This window comes from Clytia hemisphaerica, unplaced genomic scaffold, assembly GCF_902728285.1.
Source record: "Clytia hemisphaerica strain Z4C2 unplaced genomic scaffold, Clytia hemisphaerica genome assembly, whole genome shotgun sequence".
NCBI classification, from domain to species: Eukaryota; Metazoa; Cnidaria; class Hydrozoa; order Leptothecata; family Clytiidae; genus Clytia; species Clytia hemisphaerica.
This window is the reverse complement of record NW_027104229.1, coordinates 410,503-437,576: the sequence shown is the minus strand read 5'-3', so window position 1 is coordinate 437,576 and position 27,074 is coordinate 410,503. Positions and strand designations below refer to the sequence as shown.

The window sequence follows — 27,074 nt, the reverse complement described above, 5'->3', positions numbered from 1 at the left end:
AAGGGGCTTAAAACCCTCATTATCTTAAGTCATTTATGAAATTTAATTTAATTTCTTAAGTTTTCGCCTTCTCATAAAATTGTTCTGATAATGTACACCTGTGTAGTCTAAATCGCACCAGACCTCTGCGAATCCGTACTGAGCGCTACAAGTTTTTTTTCATAAGAACAAATTTTTGAAGCCTTCGGATGTTCTTAAATTTTTGAGATTCAAGCCTAAAAATGTTCTATATAAAAAATGCCAGCAGCCCATTTACCTTTGGGAGTTTATGAAGATGTCTGTTGAATTAATTTTCAACCCTTTCGAAATTCTGAAAGAAAGGTTTAGGCAAGACCAATTTGATTTGTTCTTAGGCGATACCAATTCAATTTGTTGTTCTACGGGCCCGACCGACCCTATTTTTGCTAAAATCAAAAAAATAATATCATTGAATTCCCACTACAATATATTTTACACATTAGTTATTTGTAAGAATCAAATTTGAATAAAGCTGAAAATTAATTCAAGAAATTGAAAAATTTAGAAAATCAAGCATTCCATACACTAACATTTTATTATGATCTTCATCGAAGATAAAAAAAGTGAACTTTTGATCCAAATATTTTTTGGAAAAAATTTTCGGTACCTTACCAATCCTGATAAATGAAAAATTTATTCTTATTTTTACCGACCGACCGACCCATATTTTTCTAACGGTCCGCCCGTAGAACAGCAGATTAAATTGGTCTCGCCTTGCTTAAATAAATTCGTAAATCAGCGTAAATTCTTTTTGTAAGAAATGAAAAAATCAATATATTGTATGTCATTATTTACATGATAGATAATAAATCCTCTATAAATTTACAACAGATTATTATGTGAAGAACTTGAATTAACAACAAATAGTCGATGACAAAAATAGAAATTATTAAAGTAAAAAACATTAGCATACTGTACAATTACTAGCATTAGCGCATTATATATTTGCTTATATATCACAGGGCTCCCCAAAAAATATTGACATATTAGTTAGTAAAATAGGCCAGATTTTAACTCTCAACCAAATCATAAGTCCAATTCAGGACAGAATTATACTAAAAAGTACTTTTGATTATTGGATTGACACGGATGTGGAGCAAGATTGTTCAGAAAGGGGAAAAGAAAAACATTTTTTGTTTATATCAGCATAATATAACAATAGGCAGACACTGTCCTGATATGAAATATATGTCTGATATGAAACGGGAAAACTTACGTATGTAAAAATAAAACCTTTCAGCTCTTCTAGTGAATTAGTTATTGATTGACGAATTTAAGAACATAAAACTGTGAAGTAGTTGTACTTTTCGAAATACTTGAACGGCAACAATTGAAAAATTTAGTACGGCATTTTCACTAGATATAGAAAGAAAGTAGAGCAAAACAACCGTTAACCATGGAAAAGTATAAAAATTAGCATGTATTCCTAAATAATCGGAACAAAATTGGTTGATAAAAAAGGGTCCACGCGATTCCTTGATAATAAAGCATGCGTGATACATTTTGCCACACTCGATAAGTGTAGAGTTGTAGAGCGTTCAGTGATGACTTTTAGGTGATAAAGAAACCAACAATGTCGTACCCAGTCCTTTAAGGGCTACATACACAATATATTGTCAGGCACTATATATGATGATATATTGCTGAGTGCCGGCAATAAATTGTCAGCTTGATTTGCAATTTTTCAACAATACAAGGGGGTTGTTTACAGAAAGAAAATCCTTTTTTATAATAGAGCACCTGTTATTTACTTTGTACATTACGGTCCGAAAACGATATTGTCAAATATTTTTCGTCAATATATTGTGTAGTCTAAGTAGCCCTTTAGTGCTCGCTCTTTAAGATTCTGATCGTGTCCACGATTGTCTATTAGCCAAATCAGCAAGCTGTGTAAGCTGCTTTTGATTCATGATATTCATGACGTAATGTTCTAAACGGAAGTACCCAAAATATCCGGGGCGTTTTCCACTAGTTGTATTGTTTAAATTCAAATTAGTGGCAAAAACCTGGGTTTTTTTAGTGCTTCCGTATATAAAACATTACATGAATACCGCGAATATAAGATTACATATACGCATCCAAGCATAGATATCAGTAGCAAAGACAGAGGTGAAGGAAAATTTGCTTAGGAGAGCAGATTTAAACGACACAGTAATTATGTTTTTATACCACGAATAGGTAAGTCGTAAATATTTGCTCTCCTACGCAGATCATAACTCACTCCTGTCTACGCTACTGGCGATCACCCTTTCGTCTTAACTCTTTGCATTTCTAGCCTCCTTTTGGAATATGTTATTTATTTCTTCATCTTCAGTTTCATTATTCGATTCTTCATTTTGAGTTGTTATTACCATGGGCGGTGGTTCATAATGATGGGCGTATTCATCTGTTCCACCCTCACCGCCCTCTTCATTGTCATTGTACTCGGAACGAACGACTGACGTGTAAAAACCCTGAATAAAAGTTGGAAGGTGTGTCAGAAAATTAAGCACTTTGGGTGTTTGATTTTTATTTCATGAACAAAGGCAAAAAAGCTCAACTGATCCCTTACGGAAGGTAATTCATATACAAATTCTGTTTCACTATTTTCCAACTATAACGAAAACCCTAACACCACAAGTGGATTCGGATCGAGTGTTTGCATTGGCAGAGTGACGTCAAATATTTGCATTTGAAAGCGCGAAATTTGTAAACATTTGACGCCATTTTGATACTTTTTTTTATTTAACTTTGAATTTCCTAGCTCTACGTATTTTAAGCAATTTATATATTGTAACGTTTTAATTTAATATATTATTACTATTAAAAAATATTTCTCCTTTAAAAAAAAAAGAAAAAAAAGAAAAAAAAAATTTTTGATACTGGTAACTTCCTTCGTGCAGATTTTCTTCTGGCGCAAAAGTTAGTGGCGTTAGCCGCCCTAGCCAATTCCACGCGAGATGTCTAGGCTTCATACCTTCTATACTCACATCTGAGTCTGACCACGAGACAATATAATTGAAACGTTTTTCGAATTAATTGAAACGTTTTTCGAATGTCATGCATAATAAATCCTTTCACGGCTCCTTGAAACAGCTTCTTTTCAGATAAACAAATTTGAATTTAAAATAAACCAGCTGCGCTGGAAAGTCAGCCCAAAATGCTTAGAAGGCTTAGAATGATTAATAGGAAGTACAGATAAGAAATCTGGTTTGTTAAAATCTGAGCAGCTTGAAAGAACGTATCTATTTGCTCGAAACGTTCAGAAGAAAACAGAGCAGTGCATAGTGGAATCCGTATCCAAAGCAGAAGTCGGTGAAAAAGATTTATTCCGTTGTTGTTATACTCTTTCCATGAGAATAATAACAGAACCAGATAGAAGAAATAGGCTACAAGGAGTGCGGTCAGACTGGGAACTTTTATTTAAGTTCCATTGTTTCGAATGTGCGCCCCTATAGAAAGTTTGTTTATTTAACATTAAAGTTTAGTCATGACTAAAAAATAAGTGTTACTCAGAAAAACTTTCAATACAGGCGTACATTAAAAACAAAAGGATTGTAATTATTTTTATCTAAAAAATAAGTCATGCTCCGGGGCATGACTTAAATAGTTTAGTCGTGACTAAAAGGTGAGATTCTCTCACTTTTCCTCTTTTTCATAATAGAAGCTCATTTAATATGCAAAGCCGTTGTGCAAATACACCCAGAACTTTCGCAGAATTTTTTCTGTCAAAGTTTTTTCATGTAATAAGAGAGAGAGAGGGTGTGTCTGTTATTGACTTTTGTTAAAAGAAATCAGAGGAGAAGACACGTTTTTTTCAAGGAGGATGGATCCAAACTTCTTTTACTATCTATCGCAAAACTATCAAGCTCAGAGATTTCAACTGAACCAACAGAATAACGTAAATATCACGCCCAACTTACCACCAAATAACGTACAACAAACTCAATCTAACTTACAGCAAAATCTTTTGGAACCGCGCGTTCAACCAAACAACGTGGCTTCTTCATCAGCAGCGGCAGCTTCTCTCTCAGCAAACTGAAGATGTATCATCAGATTCCAACGATCAAAAAACAACAAGGGAAAGATGGACTAAAGACCAAACTAGAGTTTTTATGAGCATGTATCAAGATAACTTTGACGAACTTTTATCAAGTCGATGTAATCAAGTCTGGTCTTCAATCGCTAGCGCTGTTTAAAAACATGGCCCAGTGAAAACTACCCAGAAATGCAAATTGAAATTGAGGACTCTAAAAGACGCTTATAACAAATGTAAAGCTGCTAATACTGACCCAAGAAACAGTGGTGACAAACGCCGTACCTGTCCATATTACGACGAATTGGATGTTCTGCTTTCAGACAGACCATGTACATCGCTAACTCAATTCGCTGAGGTCGGAATCGTTCGATCGAATGAGGTTTGTGAAGCTGAAATTCCAAGCTTCGACATGGAAGAAAGAACACCAGCGGTTGAAGCGCCCACCTTAGAAAATATTTCTACCGAGGAAAATACAGCAGAAATTCCAGAAGTAGCTGCAGTAGCTGATGACCAATTTCGTGAAAGTGACGCAGAGCAGAAACTGACAAGAAAAAACTTAAACGAAAATTTGAAGGCGACGATGACTGGAGTTACGATGAAGAAAATGATGATTTTTATGAAGGCGTGAAGGCCAAAGCTAAAGCAAAGGGAAAGGAAAAGAAACCCAAAAAGAAACCAAAAACTTTTCAAGAACAATTAATTGAGCTACAGAAGGAACAAATGAACAGATTCGAAGCTAGTGAAGATCGATTCCAAAAATTTCAAGAAAAAATGATTGAAAAGCAAATGGAGTTGGATGCAAAGGAAAAAGACAAAGAGAGAGATTTTTTTATGCAATTCGGAGCACTTTTTGCTAACAACAATGACCACAGAAAAGATGAAAAGGAGAAATAAAATGGACACATCCCAAAGAAAAGCGTTTTTTTCTTTTGTTATTGACAAGTTTTAACGGTTAATTTTTTTTCGTTTTGCTATTTATAATTGTTTGTAGAAAAATTATAAAAATAGGAAAATATCTTCTGAGCTCAAGCATTAACAAAACTTGTCAACGATTGTCTGACTGCTACGCCGTCTGGATTTCTTTCGTGGTCTTGCCTTCTTCGCTGTCTAGCTTGCCTTTCTTGACGTAAAATTTCTCTCAGAACAGTGTCATCATCCGGATATTCATCTTTATATATTTGGCAAATATTATGTAAAACACAACACGCAATCACTACATGAGTTACGTTTTGGATTTCATTGTCTAGTCTTTTCAAAAGAATTCTCCAACGGGCCTTGAGAATCCCGAACGCCCTCTCTACGTGTACTCTTGCTTTAGAAAAAAATTTGTTGAATTTTCTCTGTTCTCTTGTTTGAGCTGGTCCAAACGGGTAGGGGGTCACTAGCCAAGAAAGTAGTGGGTATGCTCCATCACCTAAAATTAGAGGTCTAATTCGGCATTATTCAATAACGTCGGTTGGCTCGGTTAAGATTTCTTCATTTTCTGCTTTGCGAAATAGTGTTGTGTTTCTCATGTTTCTTGAGTCATGAGAACTTCCCGGGAATCCACTGGTAGCGTCAAGAAACATAAGGTTAGCTCCAACAAGACCTTGTAGACCTACTGTATACTTTTGCTTTCTACTGTAATAGTCGGCTTTTTCATCGATGAATGGGGTTTGAATATGAATATGTGTCCCATCAACAGCTCCTACAACTTGAGGAATTTTCGAACGATAATCATTTTTAAATTTGACAATTGCCTCTGCAGTTTCTTCTGTGCTGCCAGGGAATTTAATGAACAAATGAGATATTCTGAAAAGCTCTCGACAAAACTCCGCACTGATTTCAACGGCAGTAGATTTCCCAACCCCAAATGTTTTTTCAATGCATCGAAAAGAATTACCATTTGATAATCTCCAAAGAGCAACTCCAACACGTTTTTCAATAGGAATAGCTTTTCGAAGTTGCGTGTCTCTTTTCTCAAGCCTTGGTCTGACCAATTCAACTATAGCCAAAAATGTTGAATGTTTCATTCGAAATTCGTTACGCCATCGCAATTCAAAATTTGGATCATTGACATCTACTAACATTCGTGAAAACCATGTTTCGTCTCTTTCATAGGCCCAAATTTTGCGGTTACGAACGAAAAGGCTAAATAGGGAGGACTTCATGATTAAAGAAAAATACCTAGCTCTTTGCATTCGGTAACGAAGGATAGTATTTTTCATTAGCCGATTTTGCGCTTTTCTTTTTGCATACTTTTTCGCTGACAGTCTCTTCAACACGAGCATTAAAAAAAGCTTCTTGTTTGCTTCCATTTTTCAAAGAAATAGCGCTGAATTCACGGAAGAAGTAATCAATATTACTTACACTACAAAATATTTGCGGACCGTAATGTACGAAGTAAACAGAAGATCTACTCATTAATTATTCCAGACCAGACAAACAAAAATTCATCTTTCTGATCTTTATTATATATTATAGAAAATCCTTTATGTAAAACCTATTGTTTGAAATAAGTCATGATACTAAAAACTTTCTAGTGTGACCGCACTCAAGTAGTATATAACTTTTAACATTATTCGAATGAAAAAAAATTCTTTGATATACAGTACTCACTTTCTCCATCTATGCTTACTCTATAATTAGCTCTCTTTATTTACAATGCAAAAGCATCTTTTATTAACTATTGGATATGACGCAAAAAAGAATTTTTTTTCTCTTCTTCTTTTCTTATTATTAATTATAAGGCTTCTTTTTATGTTATGTGTTTTTTTTCTTTTCTTATTTTATCTTGCTAAGAAAAAATTATTTTCGCGCGCTAAATAATCCCGAAATCCTGTTTCCCGAAAATAATCCGAAATCGGAATTAAAATGAAAGTCTTAACGACGACGACCAGCGGGAAAAAAATCGTCGAACCGATTTGAAGAGTCACCGGGGCTGACTAATAAGTATGATTTGACATACAGTAATGAAATTTTAAAAGGAGGGGAATATTTTAGCCATCACACAATTTTAGTTTGAATACTGTTATTATTGTTAAGTTAAAGTGAACTATATTGAAGTTAGTTTGAGTTCTAAGCTATTTCAAGATCGACAGCCATTCAATACTAGAAGAAAACCATTGAGCACTTTTCAACAAAGATTTTTTACGTTGCAAAATTGAATTTTTACGTGAGACATGGTTGTAGCATTTAAGATAAAGTCCACTAAAGGAAAAACTGTGGAGAGCGCTCAATCTATAGAGAAAAATAGTGGTTAACGATTTTGATCTCATTTTAAGCCTTTTTTTGGAAGGAGGTACGCAAAAATGCATTTATTATGTACAGTATGTGACCCCCAAAACGGCGATCAAATTAAAAATTTCTCTCAAAGTTAGAGGAAAAGAGGTTTTACAAAAAATTTTCTTGCATGTAAAACTTTAACATCTCTACTTTATTTCCCGACAGCTATTTTTCAAAATTTTCAATTTCAACAATATTTTTCAATCGTTTAAAGATAGGTAGCTTTTTTCTAATGGCCCCCAAAACGGAGGTTTGCAATTTTAACGATTTCTCGAGATATCTTTAAGATATAAATACAAGATTTTGACCATAGTTTTGGAATGTGATTTAGAGGGTTTTGGGCATAAATTTGGTTGATAAAATTTTTACAGTGCAGCCCTGGTTGTCAAAATGCAGGTTTGGGGCCCCCAAAACGGAGGTGTAGTTAAAATCAAAATATTAAGCCCAGTGGTAATAGGAGGAAAAACTATGAACATATTTGTGTTTACCCTTAAATTTACGACCCGATAGATGTAAAATTTATGATTTTTATGAAATATTTCAAGATTTTCGATATTGCAAAGTCCAAACTGAAAATTTAGAAATTTTCAAAATGACAATTTAGATTTAACAACGTCTTAATCAAGTTTCTGAAAATCAATGTCTTTTGAAAATAGTTCCATTCATGTATGGAAAAAGCTGTGAAAATTTGAGAAGAAAAGCTTAACTGAAACTGAAAATATTAAGCTTTAAAGGTATTTTTGTCCTATATTTTGCAAAAAAATGACAGAATTTGCCATTTTTGCTGATTCAGCGAAAATTTTTACATATAATGTTAATTTTTTGTTATAAGCTATTAACTCAACCTGATAGGAATGGAATTCCAAGATCTTTTGATGTTTCTCATATTTAGAATTTTCGGTTTTATCAATGCTGATTCTAGGGTCCAAAAATACTGGTTGGCCTTTAAGATGCTATATCTTTTACCCATCCTCTAAAGTCACAGATGTATCTGCATTTTCTGAACGGCATTAGGTGTAGAAAGTTTCCTATACCCCATTTTCATAACTTATTTTCAATATCCAAGGAGCTAGAGTGAGTTATATGCAATTTTTATCTAATTTGGGTGTTAAAATATCTCCTTCATACGTAAATATGTTATTTTGAATCTGTCTCAAACCATCAAAAACATGCTCATTTTTTAGTATAACCATCATTCTTTCTAAATAAACAAAAATCGTTTAATTCTGATAAATCTACAAGTCAGAATCCTCATTTTAATGACAACCTCCGTTTTGGGGGCCGTCTCCGTTTTGGGGGCCATATACTGTAGTATTAAAACAAAACTTGATGAAAAAAAATTCAACATCAAAGCTGCTTGACAATCAAATGGTAAAGACAGAAAGATCGATTTTGACAGAAAATTACAAACGCGCAATATTCACTTTCCGAAAATTTACGAAAACTTTTGGTGGTTGCGTCGTACTAACACTGTTGGAGGGTCAAAACTATGGGGAGTTACGAGATATTAGCAGTCGCTTGTTTCTCAATACCCTCTATCCTACACCTGTTTGGTTTGTTTATGCTAATAACAACAAAACATAGCATCAAAATGCACACACAAAGACTATACTTTATCACTCTAAGTCTCAGCGAATTAATCATTTGTGTATCTGCCACCATAGACTGGCTTATTGCTTACGGACAAACCTATCGATATTACTTAAAAATGCCACTGATATTTTTTGGATACACTCTAATGTACGAAACGATGATTCTGCTAACACTTGATCGGTTATTCAATATTCGACTGAACATCAAATACACATTATACTGGAAGTACAGCCGGACAGTTAAGCTCATCATTATCGTATTTCTCATCAATGCTATAATGTACGCAGCATTTTGGCTGAATGATACAACTATCAATACTCTAAACACCCACTATTTCCTGCCATTCGATATTACATTTCTGGTGGTAGCTATCGGTACATATACATACATCTTCAGCAAAGTGAACCGCAAAGACAAGATCAAGAGTGTAAAACCTCCAAAACTGCCAAGGCCAACGAATCATCTCAATTCAAATAAAAAAACAAAATTCATCATTAGAAACAGACAATTCTTGTCTGTATTTTTAATGGTTATAACATCATCATTATTCACTGTTTTACCAGATTTGATGTATTTCTACTACGGACTACAGAACTATGAAAATCTAACAGATTGGATGAGTGCGTTATTAACTGTACTTTATTCCACAAGCTACATTTGTGATTTTCTGATTTACACTTTTTCTTCAGGCCAATCAAAAAGAGACTTAAACGTACGGTTAGATTTAATAGCGCAGTTTACGATTTGAATGCATCGAGGAATGCCCAGGTTACAGCATTTTAGACTTCGATAATCCTGAGATGAATCGATTTCTCAGAGTAAACCCCTTTCCAGATAGATTTTGCTTAGAAAAATTTTATTTAACATGTGCTTGACAAATTAGATTTTTTTAGTTTGTACATACTATTATTAGAAAGTTAACATCCCCTTCCTCACACAATTACGTCACCTTAACATTATATGAATAGTAAGCGACCCACAAAAACAAAACAAGCAACCCACTGTAACCCACAAATATATCAAAAAGCCGTCCCTCTACCAGGACACGTGCGTGGTTTACACCCTCCAGAAAACCGAAAAAAGGTGTGTTTCAAACATTTGGGGGACCTGATGTACTTGGGGGGCTGAAAACTCATCATTTAACGTGGGGGCTGAATATTTCATCTTAATGGTTGGCTTCAATTTCTCAAATTAAAGCTCATGAAGCTGAAAAATCTTCGCAATATTTTTATATAAGGAAAATATTTTATCATAGCCTTCGAACTGCAACACGATTTACATTGAATAACCCTTTTTTTGTGGAACAAATTTTTAAAAGTGTCAAGGGTCGAAAGCCTTGGGGGCTATAAAAAATTTCATGAATATTTGGGGGGACTTAAAACTCAGGGGGGACCTGATTTTTGCCAGGGGCATAAACCCAGGCTGACGCCATAGTCTGTATAAAAAACCCCGATCTGGAAGCCTTTTGTTTCTTTCCATTGTTTCTTACTTGAACTTGCGTTGAGAAATTAGTTTGTTTTGCTCACTTTTTGATCATGTGATTAAATCTTAAACCAATCCCAAAAGGAATACCTTATCGGGGAAAAAATGTCGGAGTTTTATTTAGTCGGGGATTTTTTTCGTCACCTAGAGGCATTTTCGTCACTTTCCCCGGACCAAAATTTTAAATTCGTCACTTTTCCCCGACCAAAATTTCAAATTCGTCACTTTTCCCCGACCAAATTATTGGGCGGGAAAAAAAAAATTTTAAAGACTTGACCGACGACCGACATTGTGTTACTATTGTTATCTTTTATCAAACCATAGTAGTTTTAACTTAGCTTGTTGTGTTTACTAGGCAAAAGAAATCGTTTGAAAAGAAAGTCATTTTATTTGTTCTGTTACATTAGAAACATCCCTGGAAACGTCTACAATGAAAAACTACGATAAAAATCCTTTTTTCTGTTGAAATAAAAAAATCTTGGTCGGAGATTAAAAAACCGGGTAAAAGTTTTGGACGGGGAAAAAGATCGGATAAAAGTTTTGGTCGGTGATAAAAAAATTGGGTAAAAGTTTTGGTCGGGTGATAAAATATCGGGGAAAAAATTCGTCAGGGGAAAATTTCGTCACCCCCTCAAAATTTTCGTCACTTTCCCCCGACATTTTTTTCCCCGATAAGGTACATGGTAACGTGATCAAAAACTGAGCAAATCGATTTTCATCTTTTGATATTAACAAAGAAAAAAGCTAACAAAAAGTTTAAACAATAAGCTTCCAGACCAGGGCTTTTTATACGGACTATGCTGACGCTATGAAACTGGAACAAAACTTACCGAAGTATTATCATCATCATAAAGTTCCCCATCTTCATCGTAACCTTCTTGATCATCTAGTAACCGATCGGATAAATTTCCCCGATTTCTTGTTCCCCGATTTCTTGTAGATTTGAGATTCGGATTTGAAGTGAATGCCATGTTTGATACAAAAACACCAAAAGTCACCAGGAGTACACCTGTAAAAGATAAATGAGCAGATAGTAAAATTAGGTCAACCTCCAAAACCAAAAGTTAGTTTATCCCAGATGAACCCCAGATCCATGGATATACCGGGTGCAGGAGAGCTAATTCAAATTCAATCATTGGTAAGAAAAATGTCTGCTGAGTTTCTTCTTCTCTCAACGGATTCTTCCCGGGATTCTTCACTCAGAGGCGTGGTTCACCAAGAACCTTACTTGAAGAAGGATGCTCAAATACCTACACAAGTAACAAGTAATTTTCCGGACCAAATTGCGTGGTGCGAGCTCATTGAATTGGGGGTGAATGGACTAATTTTCCCTTGCAAGGTTGAAAAAATGGAGAGGAATTATTTATTCTAATAATTAATATTTCCCGCTTTATGGGGGAAATGTTTTTAAAATCGGCTTTTTAGGGAGGTTCGATGTAAACTTTTGAAAGCGGTCGCGCGATCTGAAAGCGTGTGATAATAGAATGAATAAGTGTCAGTAGCTAGTCTTTCCAAAGCTTTGGTGTATGCTATTTTATTACTATTGAGATAAAAACAATATTAAGGATATGGAAAACTGTGGAAGTTTATCTCCCTAGTATTCTTGAAGTGAGAGACACATTTTAATTGTCAAACTAATTACGCAGTAAGCTTTGCGTTCACGTTTGGTTTTTTATGCTCTGTGTTGCTCTAGATTGAAAGAGTTGGTTGAGAGTGTCGTCCAGAGTCCAGTTTCCCCTTCAGATAACTTTTATAGTGAATCTGAGGTTTGTGTACTCTTAGGTTCCAAATAAACGGGCCCCCCCGCTTGTTAATTTTTCGAAAATTTTCCAACCCCACCGGACCTTATTAGGACCCCCCCGTTTATTAATCTCTAAGAATATTTTCAGCTGTCAAGGGGAAGGCCTCTTATTTTGCTTTAGTACAATTTCCAACCCCCCCGGCAATCAGGTCCCCCCCCCCGTTTTTTATTAAATCTAGAAAATTTTCCAACCCCCCGTTTATTCGAACCCCCCCCCCGTTTATTGGAACCTAAGAGTATGCAATATTTTATCATATTTTTTGTTTATTTCTTTTCTACGTGCCAGACTGAGCAGGTGTGTAATAGAGCATTTACTCCAAGAGTGAGTAATAATTGCTTGATCACCGATATAAAAGTTCAGTGCAAAAATATACTTTATCCACTTGAGTGGATTGAAATACATTCTCGACAAAGAGGTCGATACAAAGATTTTCCACTTGAGTGGATTGAAATAAATTTTTGATTGACAAAGAAGTCAATTTGAAAACCCTCTACACTTGTGGATTTGGATTTTTAAACTATTTTTCGACAAAATCAAAGAGATTTTTGTTTTGAAAAATATTATATATATACTTTGTACAATTCTAGTCAAGGTTTAAAAACAATAATTTTCCTAGCTTTTTTGGATTTAATTACTTTTTTTCCATCCTTGATTTAACAACTTTTCTACACACTTGACTTGTGCTTGTGATTGGAATAGCGTAGATTTAAGACGAATAATTCGGACAACATGAGGTTTGAAAAAACAATCCAAGGTAACTTCAATCAAGCCAATGAAATATTTGGACATACTGCCGGTAAGCAGTGTGCTGCAATTACAGTTTTTTTCGCTATGCTGGACAAATATTCGCAAAATTAATATCTGGAAAGATTATGATCTAGACTATATCTTACACAATGGTGACAAAGTATTTTGCCCCCACAATAGGATGGTCCAAATACGGGGGTATTCCAATGATAAACAATGTCGTTCTCTAAGTGTTTAGTTTCTAAGAGATACAAATAGTATATTGAATATTATTAATTTATTTATTTAAGTATTTATGAGCCCAAATTTAAAATTCTGGTTAAATAAAAAACAAATGATATCAGTTCTGTTTTTCCTCAAACCCCCGGGAAAAGTTTTTTGGCCGACTTAGCTATTTTACAAATTTCGGAAAAGAACTCCCATAGGAATTCCGATACCTAATCCGATTGGTTAATTTCGGAACGGCTTCAAGAAAGTCATAATGGCAGATGATTTTAAAAGTTTCTGAAGAAATGTGTGGAATTTATTGATGTTGATGGCTTGTTGATTCTTTAAAGAAAAAAGATAACAGGTATAGCTTTTTCTAATCCTGGAATATCGAGGTTCCAGCTACACTGAAAGATACTGGCATAAATAGACCATTGTATATCAATGAATTGCTTGCACAAATTATGATTGAAAACTGTCGTTTTGATATTACTATTGTCAGACAAACCGATGGGTACATAGATACGTTATCAGATGGTAGTAGAGTACATGTTGATGCTTTTCTTGATGAAAATTTGTTTTTTAAAGAAAACGTCACTGGAGTTATACTATTTATTGATTGAAGGTTATTGTATTGCAATTCTGAAAGACAACCAGAATAAATGTTATTTGTTTGATTCTCACAGTCGTAATTCTGAAGGAAATATAGTTGACAGTGAAATTGGCAAATCTATTTTATTGAAATTGTCATCTGTTAAAGATATTCCTGAATATATTTTTGCTATGTATGGTTTGCATGCTTATCAACTTGCATACATCCATGTGAAAGTGATGGGAAACAAAACTGAATTGACGAAGTTTTTGAATAACTTTAGGAGAACAAAACTATATTCTGAGCATAGGTCAGAGTGATATCTTTACACATACCCAGGCCTGGTGCATTGAAGACTTTATCTCAATAGGCTAAATTTAAAAACATAGCTTAGGTATGCTCCTCCAGTCCCGAATTTTAAGAGACGTTGCCAATGTATACTGGCATTATAATCAACCAGCGAATGGCTGAGGTTATTATTATCAACCAGAGAATGGCTGTTTTTGGGGTAAGGGTGTTTCCTTTTTGGGGTGACTTTTAATATATCTACTGTTTGTTATCGTAAAATTGAATTATTTATATGGTATCTGCTAAAAAAGGGAATGCTCTACTGAAGCTTAATACTTTCTCCTAAGAGGAATACTTTTTATCCAGATACTATGTAAATGTTCAATAGATTTCAATGCACCATGGCAAAATTATTTATTAATTAATTATTTAATGCAAAAGTTTAATTTTAGATTTTATCAATAGCATTTCTTTCTGATATGACAATGAACAATGAACAATCTCAATTATAGCTAACAAATTAATATGCAAGACATTAACAATGAAAATTTATATTTGGATGGATTTGCTTGTTGAAATAATTGGTACTAGACCAGAATGAATTCAGTTGTTCGGCTGAAGTATAACAAGTGGGAGTGGAAGTGGATTAAGTATTCAAATTAATTTGGCACTGGATTGAATCGTATCTTCAAAACCGTCAAACAAATGTCTTCGCCAAACATCATATCAGTGTTGACCAGAATTTACTTGTCACCTAAATGTATATTCAGGATACGACCCATAAGAAAAGGTAAAATTAAATTTTAAAATATGTTTCTTATGTTGATCTTAACAGTTTATGGTTGAAAGAGATTTTCTCAATTTTTTTATTTCACAGAATGACATAATGGATATGAATAAAATGCTGATATGTTTTAAAAACTTTAAACTTATGATTTCCCATATTATGAATCACAAAAATTTATGATGTAATTTTTCGAAGCAACTGTTACAATTTTTATAAGGGATTATATTATATCAGACAGTTCTGGTTTTGGGATTGTTCTAATTTTCGTGGTCCCCAATAAAAATTTATATTTGCTGTCTTGACCTTTTTTGCTACGCCAATAAGGTATGGACAAGTTTTGAAATTGGTAATAATTCCCTACTCTTTATTTTCAGGTTGCACAAACTCGTCTGTCTGAAATTATCATTGATACCTGATACTTTTGCACTCTTGCTGCTGGTGTAATATGATGAAGCAATGAAAATACTTTAAATTCGGCAGGTAGACTAATTCTTCGTTACACCGTTTGGTTTGCCTGTCAAAAATCTCGTTAAAATATCTACATGTGTCGCAAGTGAAATGAAAGGAGTTGATCGTTCTCGACGTTACATTATTCTATACTCACTCACATCTTCAATACCGTGCATTTCATCTTCCTCCCTCCCTCAAAATTCAAGTCTCGAATCTTTGGGTTTTAAAACAATCGTTTGACATTCAATTTTACCATTTGTAAATTTTACTTTTCTAAAAGCAGTAGTACTAGAAAAACAAACTTTGAAAATAACTTTACTACATTATAAAATTATTAACTAATCCATTATTTATTATTTGTATTTTACAGAAAAAATGATTATCTAATTTATTAAATGAAATTCCCTTTCCCTAATTCTAGGAATCATTTTAGGCAATCATAGATTTTTTTAAAAGGCATCAAAAATATATTTGCCAGGACAGTTAACTGGCTATCGAAGAAAAATAGTTACTTTGATATTATTTTTTCTTTCTTTTGATATTAATATTCAATGTTTATAATCCGTATTTACATCCAAATTTATTAACCCTTCTCTGTGCTGCTTCCTTTTTCATTTATTATTTAGACAAAAAAGACTGAAATTGCTGAAAACTGAATTGAACTTTTAATATCGCGCGCCGCACCTAAAGTAAATTCACAAAAATTTAATAAAGCGCCAATTGAGAAAATTTGAGTTAAATCATTAAAATAAATACCATATTATTAAAGTTAAAATAGATGCTGAAAAATGTATCCAATCCAAAAGTTAATTTGTGCTTAAAGAATTTGGGCTACTGTTGGGTATCTAGGGGGTATGCCCCACGTGGCAAGATTTCAATACGATAACATGCTATAGTAGTATATATGAATGATGTAGATAAAATGATCTCCCAGTACACCTTGCCTTGGGGCCACCGCAACCAAAAAAGCGCTGCGAATTCTTCAATCTTGAATTAATTGCAGATATTTGATATGGAGAGGTGGTCTAAAAGATAAACGAAGCAAAATTTTCTAATTCATTAATTTAAGATATTTTACCTACGACCCGGTCGATGGGAAGTAAAATTTCTTAGAACTTCTCTAAAAAACTGGCAGAGAGACCAGCTAGTATCATGATACACAATATTTATAAAGGCAAGAAACATGGATGATAGCCAAAAGTCCGTCATCCGGATATAAGTCCGTGAACATGTCTAGATCATCTATCGCGGACGGTTCCGTGTATGTTACCACAAGAAAACTAATTTAACAAAGTATCGCTCGAGAAATTTGATGTAAACAACCTCTATACGTGCAACGCTCGCGCCTATCACCGCGTGCGTGTGCGAAGAAAACAAATTCTTATCAGGGTGTATTTGTAAAATACTCTCTTTTCTATAGTATATTTATTTGATAACTTTATTTACAGTGATTGATAGAGTTGGGGGTAGTCATATGAGATTTTGAAAATTGGTGAAAAATTTATCAATTTCGGGATTTAAGGCTTTTTAGTATCCTTTATCCTTCCTGAACATACCCTGAAAATTTCAAGGCCGTAGCATAAATATCTGCCGATATATAGGGTTTCTTATGAGCCCTGGTATACAATTTTCTCCTTAGCAACGGTAAATCGCATCCGTTGCTAGGGCCTCATTTCCGTATGGCTGCTCTAAACATAGCATCATGACATACCAAATGAAAGCTCTTTTTACGCCCTTTTTGGGCGTCTAAGTCAATACTGCCTTTTTTCCCCGGGATTTCTAAATATGACGTAATTAAAGATGGTAACCGAAGAAGTGGTATTTTCAAAAACATTCACATTTTGGAGGCAGTCAGCTGTGTTTTTGACATGGAAACTGAGCTTATGTATTGTTTTGGATTGAATTATGATATTATTGAATGTTTCATTTCATTTCTCACATCTGGGAAAGCTTTGGAAGCCTATAATTTGAGTGAAAGCAACAATTTGATTCTGCGAACTGATGTTTTCGAGCAGTAAAACTTGTACACCGAAAAAACTTTTCAAAGTGATGGACTATAGACTATGAACCATGGTATGAATAAAGTTTGAAACAAGGAACTAAACACATTCAATGATGTATCCATTATGAGTCTTAAATCCAGTGGAAATCTAGTCTTTGATGAATCGTGGCACTCATGGCGCCAGGAGGCGATCCTGGAAAATTGAGTAAAACTATGCATGATTGACGTTCAACCTGAAGACACGTTTCCCTAAGATCAACACTGAAATTCAACTGTAAATGATATAAACAGATTTGGGAGAGCACAAGGATGATATATTTTGTTGGCAATATGTTTTTTGACGAGAAAATGCACTTTTATTGACTTAAAGCCATGTTTACGCGTTGTACGCAGAGTTGACGCAAAATACTTGGAGATTCCCGGAGCACGTGGAAGGCCATTTTTTTCAAAAAACTTGGACTATTTTAGTATTTCCAGTACCTTTTCAACATTAAAAGTAATGTGTCAATCCATTTTGGTCAACCACAGCAAAAATTTTGTAAAACGGTCTATGTATCGCAGAAAAATTGAGAAAAACCTCTATTTTTAACTTTCTGCGCCGTTTTCTCAAAACACGTTTTAGGGGGTTTTCCCGCACCTTGTCAGCCTTTTCTCAGGATTGAGAAAAGCTATTGACTTGAAATTTTCAGGGTAGTTTTCCATTATGGTAAGCCTCAGGATGAATGAAGCAGTTTTTCAAAAAAATCATTTTTTGACTTTTAAACTGAAAAAGTACAAATTTTAGGTTCCAGACCCCCTGGCTTGAAATTTTGAAAAATTTTTCCACTCATTCTGGAGACTTTCATAATACTAACCTTCACCAAAAAAAAATTTTTGAATAGCTTTCTTAGCTTTTCTTAAAAGGTTGACACAATATTTTTATAGCTTTTACCCCCTGGACGATATTACCCCCGTCTTTGCTATTTTTAGAATTTTTTTTTACTTTTTCATATCCTTTATAGTTGTGCTACAATTGTGGAAAGTTTCATTGAAAAATATTTACTACTTCACAAGATATAACAAAAAGTTTAAAAAATGACATTTCAAATTTCTCATATGACTACCCCCTTAAGGAATAAGAAGAAGTAAGGACAAGAATTTTTGTTTCATTGTTAGAAAATAATTTAAATTACAATTTTAAAAGCTGTTGTTGGGAAATATTTTGTCGCATATTTGCGAATCTTGTTTTACACTTAGTATAACCTTATTCCAGAACGTCTGCTAACTAAATCTTGTGAGTTGGTCTTCGATGTTCGGCCTTCTGAAATAAACCTTATGCGTTAGCCTCCTTCTCAAAATTATTCAATCCAAAACATTCTTATTCCTAGCCCTCCCCAGCCAGATTTTTCCAATCACCACGCTTACTTCAAGTGTAGGCCACTCTTGTAAAAAAAATTAATTTTATGAATCAATGTTATAAGCTTCCAACTTAAAATTTGAATAAGTAAAGACGAGATTTCAGATACAAAATCAGCAGAAACCAAAAAGCTGTCTGGAATATTACCTTATTGGAACTAATTTTTGCGGGAACTAATTTTCGCAGTCGAAAAAAAATATCCGAAAAATTGCATTTCGCGGGTTCTAATTTTCGCGGTTTTGCCCTTTTTTGGACAAATTTCTTTCATTTTCCTAGGGATTTTTCAAATTTTTCGATAAAATTGGAAAAAATTGTATTTCGCGGGAATTAATTTTCGCGGCTTTCAACTCTCAAAATTTTTCGCGGGATCAAATTTTTCTCGATTTTGACGAAAAACCGCGAAAAACGCTAAAATTATAACCCGCTAAAATTAGTTCCAATAAGGTAGCTTCCTATGTAGAGATTTTTAAGCACAGAAAAGATTCTGCGATTTTCAAACATACCTAAAACTTCGAGTGCGACCACCCATGGATATATTGTGATGACGTCACGTACAAAAATACAATCTTCCACAAAAACGATGAATGGTATAGTTGTAACAACTTGATTCGTCGCTTTTGACCCTGAAATTTATATTGTAATAATTATTCAGAATATCAAACATAACTTAGTCAAGAAGGAATTGTTCCTAAGATAAAACTTAATCCAAAAATTCATTTTAACATGGATCTATGTGGAGTCCTCGTAGAGTCAGATCATAAACAACAAAATTTTCATTTTTTGAAATTTCTTGGACTCCAGAAAGAATATACACACTGTATTATGTTGAACAGGGGAAAAGGAATGTGGCTATTATATTTTGATTTTCCCCATATACACACTTTATTAAAACGTCATAATTTGGGCTGAACCTGGATGTGTTTATTTCTTTGACAAATTTAGGCCTAAAAATGTTCTTATTGGTCTTCTTGAAATCAATTCATTGGAATATACAAAATTACCTTGGGTTATATGAAATGATAATAATAAAAGTTACACAGGTTTTTAAAGAGTAAAATACATAATATTTTAAATCAGTAAAATCTATATTGCGTACCTTAAAGGAATAAATTTTGTCGGAAAGAAAACTTGGCGAATTCGTTAATTATAATTAGGTTCCTGCAAAAATTTCTTATTTCCGCAATCCACCATAATAAAAGACCACAAGAATTTCCTTCTTTATATTCGTTTTCCACGTAACGTACTTCGGCCAATAATAGCCAGTAACGTAACTGAAGCAGGAGAATGTTGCATAACTTACCTATAGATGTGAATAGATGCTGAACGAGTAGCGTTGCCAACCAACCAGTCAAAACACCAAGAAAAATGGTAGATACATACATTTGCGTATTACTGCCTTCAAAAGTCGTCTGAAATTAAGAGAAGAATAATCATATTCAGTATCTACGCTCATCTATTTTTGAGATCGATTCTCAAGAAATTCTTTTGATTTTATCAGATAGCGATTTTAACAATAACTGATAGAGATTAAGGAGCGATGGCCAAGAGGTCAAAGGCGTCAGCGTATCGAACCAGGTTTTCGCGATTCGAATCCTCGCTCCTTCTGAATATTCCGTTCAGTTCATATAGATAACTGAGTCGGCTGGCCGTGGACCCCGTAAAAACAATTGAAAGACTGCCTAAAAGTCCGAAAATACTGGGCTATCCACGTTAAATATCGACTCATCTATCTATAGAGATACGATCTAGTCATGGCACTCATGAAAATATCTCTAGCAATGAGGACAAACCTAAAAGTCCGAAAATACTGGGCTATCCACGTTAAATATCGACTCATCTATCTAGAGATACGATCTAGTCATGGCACTCATGAAAATATCTCTAGCAATGAGGACAAACCTAAAAGTCCGAAAATACTGGGCTATCCACGTTAAATATCGATTCATCTATCTATAGAGATACGATCTAGTCATGGCACTCATGAAAATATCTCTAGCAATGAGGACAAACCTAAAAGTCCGAAAATACTGGGCTATCCACGTTAAATATCGACTCATCTATCTAGAGATACGATCTAGTCATGGCACTCATGAAAATATCTCTAGCAATGAGGACAAACCTAAAAGTCCGAAAATACTGGGCTATCCACGTTAAATATCGACTCATCTATCTATAGAGATACGATCTAGTCATGGCACTCATGAAAATATCTCTAGCAATGAGGACAAGCCTAAAAGTCCGAAAATACTGGGCTATCCACGTTATATATCGACTCATCTATCTATAGAGATACGATCTAGTCATGGCACTCATGAAAATATCTCTAGCAATGAGGACAAGCCTAAAAGTCCGAAAATACTGGGCTATCCACGTTAAATATCGACTCATCTATCTATAGAGATACGATCTAGTCATGGCACTCATGAAAATATCTCTAGCAATGAGGACAAACCTAAAAGTCCGAAAATACTGGGCTATCCACGTTATATATCGACTCATCTATCTATAGAGATACGATCTAGTCATGGCACTCATGAAAATATCTCTAGCAATGAGGACAAACCTAAAAGTCCGAAAATACTGGGCTATCCACGTTAAATATCGACTCATCTATCTATAGAGATACGATCTAGTCATGGCACTCATGAAAATATCTCTAGCAATGAGGACAAGCCTAAAAGTCCGAAAATACTGGGCTATCCACGTTAAATATCGACTCATCTATCTATAGAGATACGATCTAGTCATGGCACTCATGAAAATATCTCTAGCAATGAGGACAAACCTAAAAGTCCGAAAATACTGGGCTATCCACGTTATATATCGACTCATCTATCTATATAGCCTAGTTAACTAAGCCCGTATTCACAAGGCTAGGACACACGGCTTAAGCAATATAGCGTTTTCGGCGCTTTAAGATTTTTTATATTTACGGATTTTAAGTTTGCCTTGGAATACTGGCTTAGGGAAAGGGCGCGTTCATAATATGAACGCAGGATTCGGTGAGCTTCTGATTGGTCAGAGTGGGTCACGTGGTAAAAAATCGGGAGTTTTCGTGAGCGATAGAAGTTTATAATTATTTTATCAGAAAACGAGTAGAAGAGATGTTACTCATTGAATGCAAGATCTTTCTTCGATTATATTATGATGTGAGACTATTACCATGAGAGAGCCAAGAGATATATTTGGAATACTGTATCAGAAAAAGTTTTCAAGACCTGATCCCGACCTGATAGTGCTTCTCTTGTCTTTGGGAAGAATTGAAGCCATTGAACTGATGAAGAAAAAAGAATGCTATTCGTCGTAAAGACAGCAAAAGTTGCTTGTTTCCAGAATGGCAAATAATAAAGTAAAGATTTGTGATTGAACATTGACTATCGTACGTGGCAATATATAAGAGAGAGTACTTGTACAGATCCTATGCTGTAGTTCTGTATTCTGATTGGATTGCATGACATGATATTGTATTATACTGTAATGGATAGATGATAGACAGTTCTTGGTTTTTGACTGGTTGTGGTTTCTTGTTGTTTTATGAATTAGAGACTTTATGCTCGATTTTACAGACAATGACATCTTTCGTTTTCGAAGAACATAAAATTGTCGGTGCTTATTTTCAGTGACAGCTATACGAATTCAAGACTCAAGAAAATGTTTTGTATACGGTATTTTAGCCTGCTAGTCTAAAGTAATTTTTATTTTTTTGTTGAAGGTTATTTTTATGATGAGCTTTGTAAAAATCATACAAAATACTTTTATGTCAAATCACAAAATTATCACTCAAGAAACGAATTTGTCTCTTGTTGACTTTTCCATATAACACGAACATAACTTTTTGTAAAAAAAATGAACAAATTTTTCCTTCACTCTCCATCGGCACACTTTACAATAGAATTTCATTTTATATTTTACAAAAGGAGCGCATAAACTGTAAGACGGAGAGTTTGTTTATCTAATCTTACAATAAGAGCCAATCAGAAGATAGAAAAAAGGACAAAATAAAAAAATTCTAAATAATGTTTTGATATTATGTTCTGTGTGTGGTGTGATTTCATATTTTTGGTATGAAACAAATTAAGTCAACGATGAATAATTATGCAAATTATGTGAGTTTACGTTATCCCTCGCCGCGAAATTTGAATTGTCGTTGTTGTCAGTTGATAAGCTACCGAGTTTACTGTCCCTAAGCTAGTTATTCAGTCACAACTTAACCATCAGATTTATCCAAGTGACTGAATCAAACTAGCTTAGATTTCTAGGCTACTATCTATAGAGATACGATCTAGTCATGGCACTCATGAAAATATCTCTAGCAATGAGGACAAGCCTAGGACAAGATCAATAACTAAAATACCCATCATATTAAAAACCGAGCGTCAATTGATTTTAAATAGTTGGCTTTCTTTGAGAAGAAAAAAATAATTCTGTGAAGGGTGCACAAGCACCCCAAGCCACGCCGATAGAAAATCAGAAGCATAGCCAAACCATTTTCCTAAAAAAACCTTATGACGTTACAGGACCCTTTTTCCTAGCCGTTTTTAAGTTACCGTTTGTACGCTCTATACTATTGTTGAGTAGGCTCTGGGATAAAATTTATCCTCATATTCTTATAAATAACTTACAACAAATCTCATCCCAACCTTTTTTGACGTCACAGGATCATCTTTCCCTTGGCGATTTTTAGGCCGTACGGTAATTTTTCTGCATTGTCGTTTTTATTGTCGAGTACCTTATTACACGAATATTACTAGTCGTTTTATTAACACGAATTGAAAAAGCAGAAAAATTTCTGTTATTTTCAGATCGTGCAAATTCCAAGGCCGTCGAATACTTGCCTAAAAATATTCGTGTAATAAGGTAGGCTTTCATTGAAGTTTAGCCTTGTGTTCTTATAAAGAACTTCCATACAATTTATAAGGACTTACAACAAGATGTTCTGATGAGTATTCAAATGAGAAATAGACAATGATTCCAATGACACAACCAACGAAATTTTGACCCACACTGGACACCATAATATGAGTATCTTTTCGATTGTATTTCCAAAAAACTAAAACAGTAAAGAAAATTAAAAGATTGTAACAAATATTGATGATACAAAATAAAATATTGACAGGTATTAATTTTGAGATTGCTTTTAAAGGTTGTTTTTGTTAATGAGAGTGATATCGCTTGTTTTCTCATCTATTATAATTTACAAGCTTTTCACATTGGATTGGTGCAGATGTGGGGCTTAAAGAGACGGATCAAGGGTAAGTGGAGAATTCCAGGGAAAGGAGTGGCGTCCTCCCGGTAAGGGAGGTAGACAGCTAGAGAAAAGGGAGCCTTCTGGTCACCCTCAAATGCGGTCGCAAACTTACTTACTTAAAAACTTTACTTCCCAGAGTCAAATAAACAACGAACTAACCTGCTACAATACCCCATAATATGGGTGCCATCAACGCATAAAAGATGCTCAAGAACAATTCAGAAAGTGTTTTACAAGTATCGTACAAATGGCGCAAATCGTCTGAACTTGCTGATGGTTGTTCTGTTGTTGTAGTTGTCATATTAAGTAAAGTTGTCTTAGTAGAGTTACTTATGTCTGGTGATGTGCGAATACATGAGACTGATTCTTTAACAACCGGACCAAGCATTAACGTGATGCCGATTAAGCCGAAAACCATACCCACTTTGACTGTGCCGCCAACTTTAGTACCCTAAAAAGAATCATTGAAAAATTATGAATTTTCTTTTGAAAAGATGAATTAGCGATTTTCCTTTAAAAATACAAGAATTTTTCATGTTTAAATCGGCAAAAATAATGCTATTTAATTTCAAACAATCTTCCTTCAAGAATACAGGGGATGTTATTTTCCTAGAAAAGAAAAGGCTAGTGTAAATCCAAACGATTTCCCTTCATAATAAAAACAACAATGTTTCCTTTGAAGACAAGAAAATCAAAATTCAATTACAAACGATTTTCCTGCAAAAATACACGGATAGTTCGTTTATTAAAAGACAAGAAAGTTATTTAACATGTTCAAGTAGTTTTCCTCCAAAATAATGTTAAAAGGTTTTATTTTTACATAACTGTTTCATATCAGACACAAAATTCATATCAGGACAGTGTCTACCTATAATTACAATATGCTTCAGGATATAAACAAAAAAATGTTTTTCTGACCAATATTGCTCCACACCTGTGTCAATCCAATGTGAAAAAGTTTGTGAAGTATATAAAATTGATGAGTAAGCAAATGATATCACTCTTATTTCAAAACAAAACCTTTAAAGATGGAATATTGTTATCCTAAACATATGTTTAGTAGTTATTACATGTGAACGTACCTTGACAAGAGGGATGCGCTCAAACAAAGCACTCCACCATGGCGCAGACACCATACATACACCAATTAAGGTGGGAGGTAGATATTGTAATGAATAGCTCACAAAAATATATGGAAGTGCACTTTGTAAAACACCAATCACACCTTGAAAATAAAATAAATATTATTTATTATTTAACATTTAATTTCAAACCAGATTGTGTAACAATCAAAGAAATCTTTTTTAAAAACAACGATATGCCACCCAATACTTCTGGGACTTTCCTGTTTCAAACCAACCAAAAATCACGATTACTTTTTACGTAAATCCTTTTTTAATATGTATAAATCTCTATATAAAAGGGTGTAAAACCTAAAGGAGCCCACCCATAGCATAAAGAAAAAACACTGAAATATATAAGCTATATGAATTTTTAAATCCATCCCAAAATTATGACGTAAACCGCTCTCAAAATTTGATTTTTTTTCAATACTCTGACTCGCAAGATTACTACCAGAATCAGTTGCAATTTTTTTCTGCTGGCTTTTTACAACACCCTGAATCGTCATTTAATTGGGGAGTTAATTATGTTTTGATTTGGAGCTGTTCTAATGTACAGAAGCTTCAATATGAGAAGTTTGCAAAAAACTTGGGGCTGGGACAACATGTTTTAAATCGGATAAAAAAAACATAAAGAAAACTTACAAATCTTCCAGTATGTTGCTTTGTTGGAAAGATTCTTCTGTATAATCAGCTTGGAGTCGTCATTTCGACAAAAATACCATAAAGTACTGCACAGGAACAAAGCTAATGTTAGAGCACACTTAATTGCAATCACTAGCCCTGCTGATTGTAAATGCATGATGGCAAACCATAACATGAGTGGTGTGCTTCCTCGTATAGCTGCCAAAACAGCAAAATTTATTGATGATTGTGCAGTACATTTTTTGTTGCTCATTTTCTCAATCGTATTTGTTCTATTTTAAAAATATTATGTATTTGTGTTTTGCGGAATTTAATTTCGCGGATTTGTCAAAAAACTATCTTATAATCTATGCTATCTTATAATCAAAACATTCAATTGTAAATTTGCTCGAAATCAACTTTGCTTTTTTTGTTTACAAAAGTCAATGAAATTCGGAAAATTGGGGAAACTTTTTCTGAAAATGGGACAATCGGGGAAAAGTTTTTTCTGAAAATCAGAAAATCTGGGAAACTTTTTTCAAAAAATCGGAAAAACGAGGAAATTTTTTTGAAATGTTAAAAATGCGTGAGAAATCAAACTTTTGAAAAATTGCGTGAGACAGTGTTGGAATGCGTGAGTCTCACGTCCAATGCGTGAAAGTTGGCACCTCTGTCAGTTAGTCACACTAGGAAATCTAGCTTTCAGAAAAAACAACATCAGTCATCTACGAGATGTATTTGCACAACAAGGATGAGAGTTACCTGAATCAAGTTTGCAAGACAATTAATTAAAACTTGAAAGTTTGAAACAAAATAAAACGTGCAGCAGCCAAAATCAACCAACCAAAATTTGTCATTCAATTCCCGAGACAGAGCTTCGATTTTTAAGGCCTGGTTTATACGCTAAAGTAAAAATAATTCCGCATATGTAAATGGGTCATTATTTGAGGTCCGGCAAAATTTCCGGGAAACAGCCTATCCGGTAGATCGTTTTCTTGGGAAGTTGATCTTCAAATTAGTTTTCAAGGTTGGCTTGGCTCAAATTTTTTCATCCATGGCTCAAATTTTAGGCAATTTCTCAAAGTTTTTGAAAATGTTAATTTCATTAAAAAGCGCCGGGTTATTTTTTCATGAATCCCTTTAGAAGTTTTGCGCCGCATTTTTTTGTTTGAGAGTCGAGTAAACAATATAGCGCTTTCGCAGCATTGATCTTTAATACACATTTTGGCGGGACGCTAGTGTGACTAACTGTCTGTGACATTTAAAGTGAAACAAAATGGCAGAGAAGTTGCGATTGGAGGTTTTTGTAATTAGACAGCATGACAATCAAAGGTTTGTTTTATTTTAGCATAACCAAGACAAACTCAGAGGTAAGATAAATTGTGTTTTGAATTTCTTTTGACCATTCTAATACAAAATAATTTCAAATTTCACT

The 27,074-nt window shown here is 34.1% G+C and overlaps 1 protein-coding gene and 1 long non-coding RNA gene across 2 annotated transcripts; one reads left to right on the top strand and one right to left on the bottom strand.

Moving 5' to 3' along the window:
* Positions 1–749: 749 nt before the first annotated feature.
* Positions 750–25,939, bottom strand: LOC136815889 (uncharacterized). The gene is made up of 8 exons (XM_067072339.1): positions 25,661–25,939; positions 24,977–25,119; positions 24,054–24,345; positions 23,572–23,696; positions 19,947–20,055; positions 19,150–19,269; positions 11,206–11,384; positions 750–2,471 (listed from the first exon to the last, which is right to left on the bottom strand). The coding sequence occupies exons 1-8, from the start codon at positions 25,911–25,913 to the stop codon at positions 2,274–2,276; spliced, it is 1,419 nt and encodes a 472-aa protein (XP_066928440.1). The 5' UTR covers positions 25,914–25,939; the 3' UTR covers positions 750–2,273.
* LOC136815861 (uncharacterized) lies at positions 14,451–15,636 on the top strand. Its single transcript, XR_010847773.1, has 2 exons — positions 14,451–14,801; positions 15,173–15,636. It is a non-coding gene; the product is annotated as an uncharacterized lncRNA (long non-coding RNA).
* Positions 25,940–27,074: the final 1,135 nt, after the last annotated feature.

Coding starts and splice junctions, on each gene's coding strand:
- LOC136815889 (XM_067072339.1), bottom strand. CDS start 25,913: ATGAGCAACAAAAAATGTACTGCACAATCATCAATAAATTTTGCTGTT. Junction 23,697..24,053: donor ATTATGGGGTATTGTAGCAG/GTTAGTTCGTTG, acceptor TTACTGTTTTAG/TTTTTTGGAAATACAATCGA. Junction 11,385..19,149: donor GGTCGCACTCGAAGTTTTAG/GTATGTTTGAAA, acceptor TATCTTTTACAG/GTGTACTCCTGGTGACTTTT.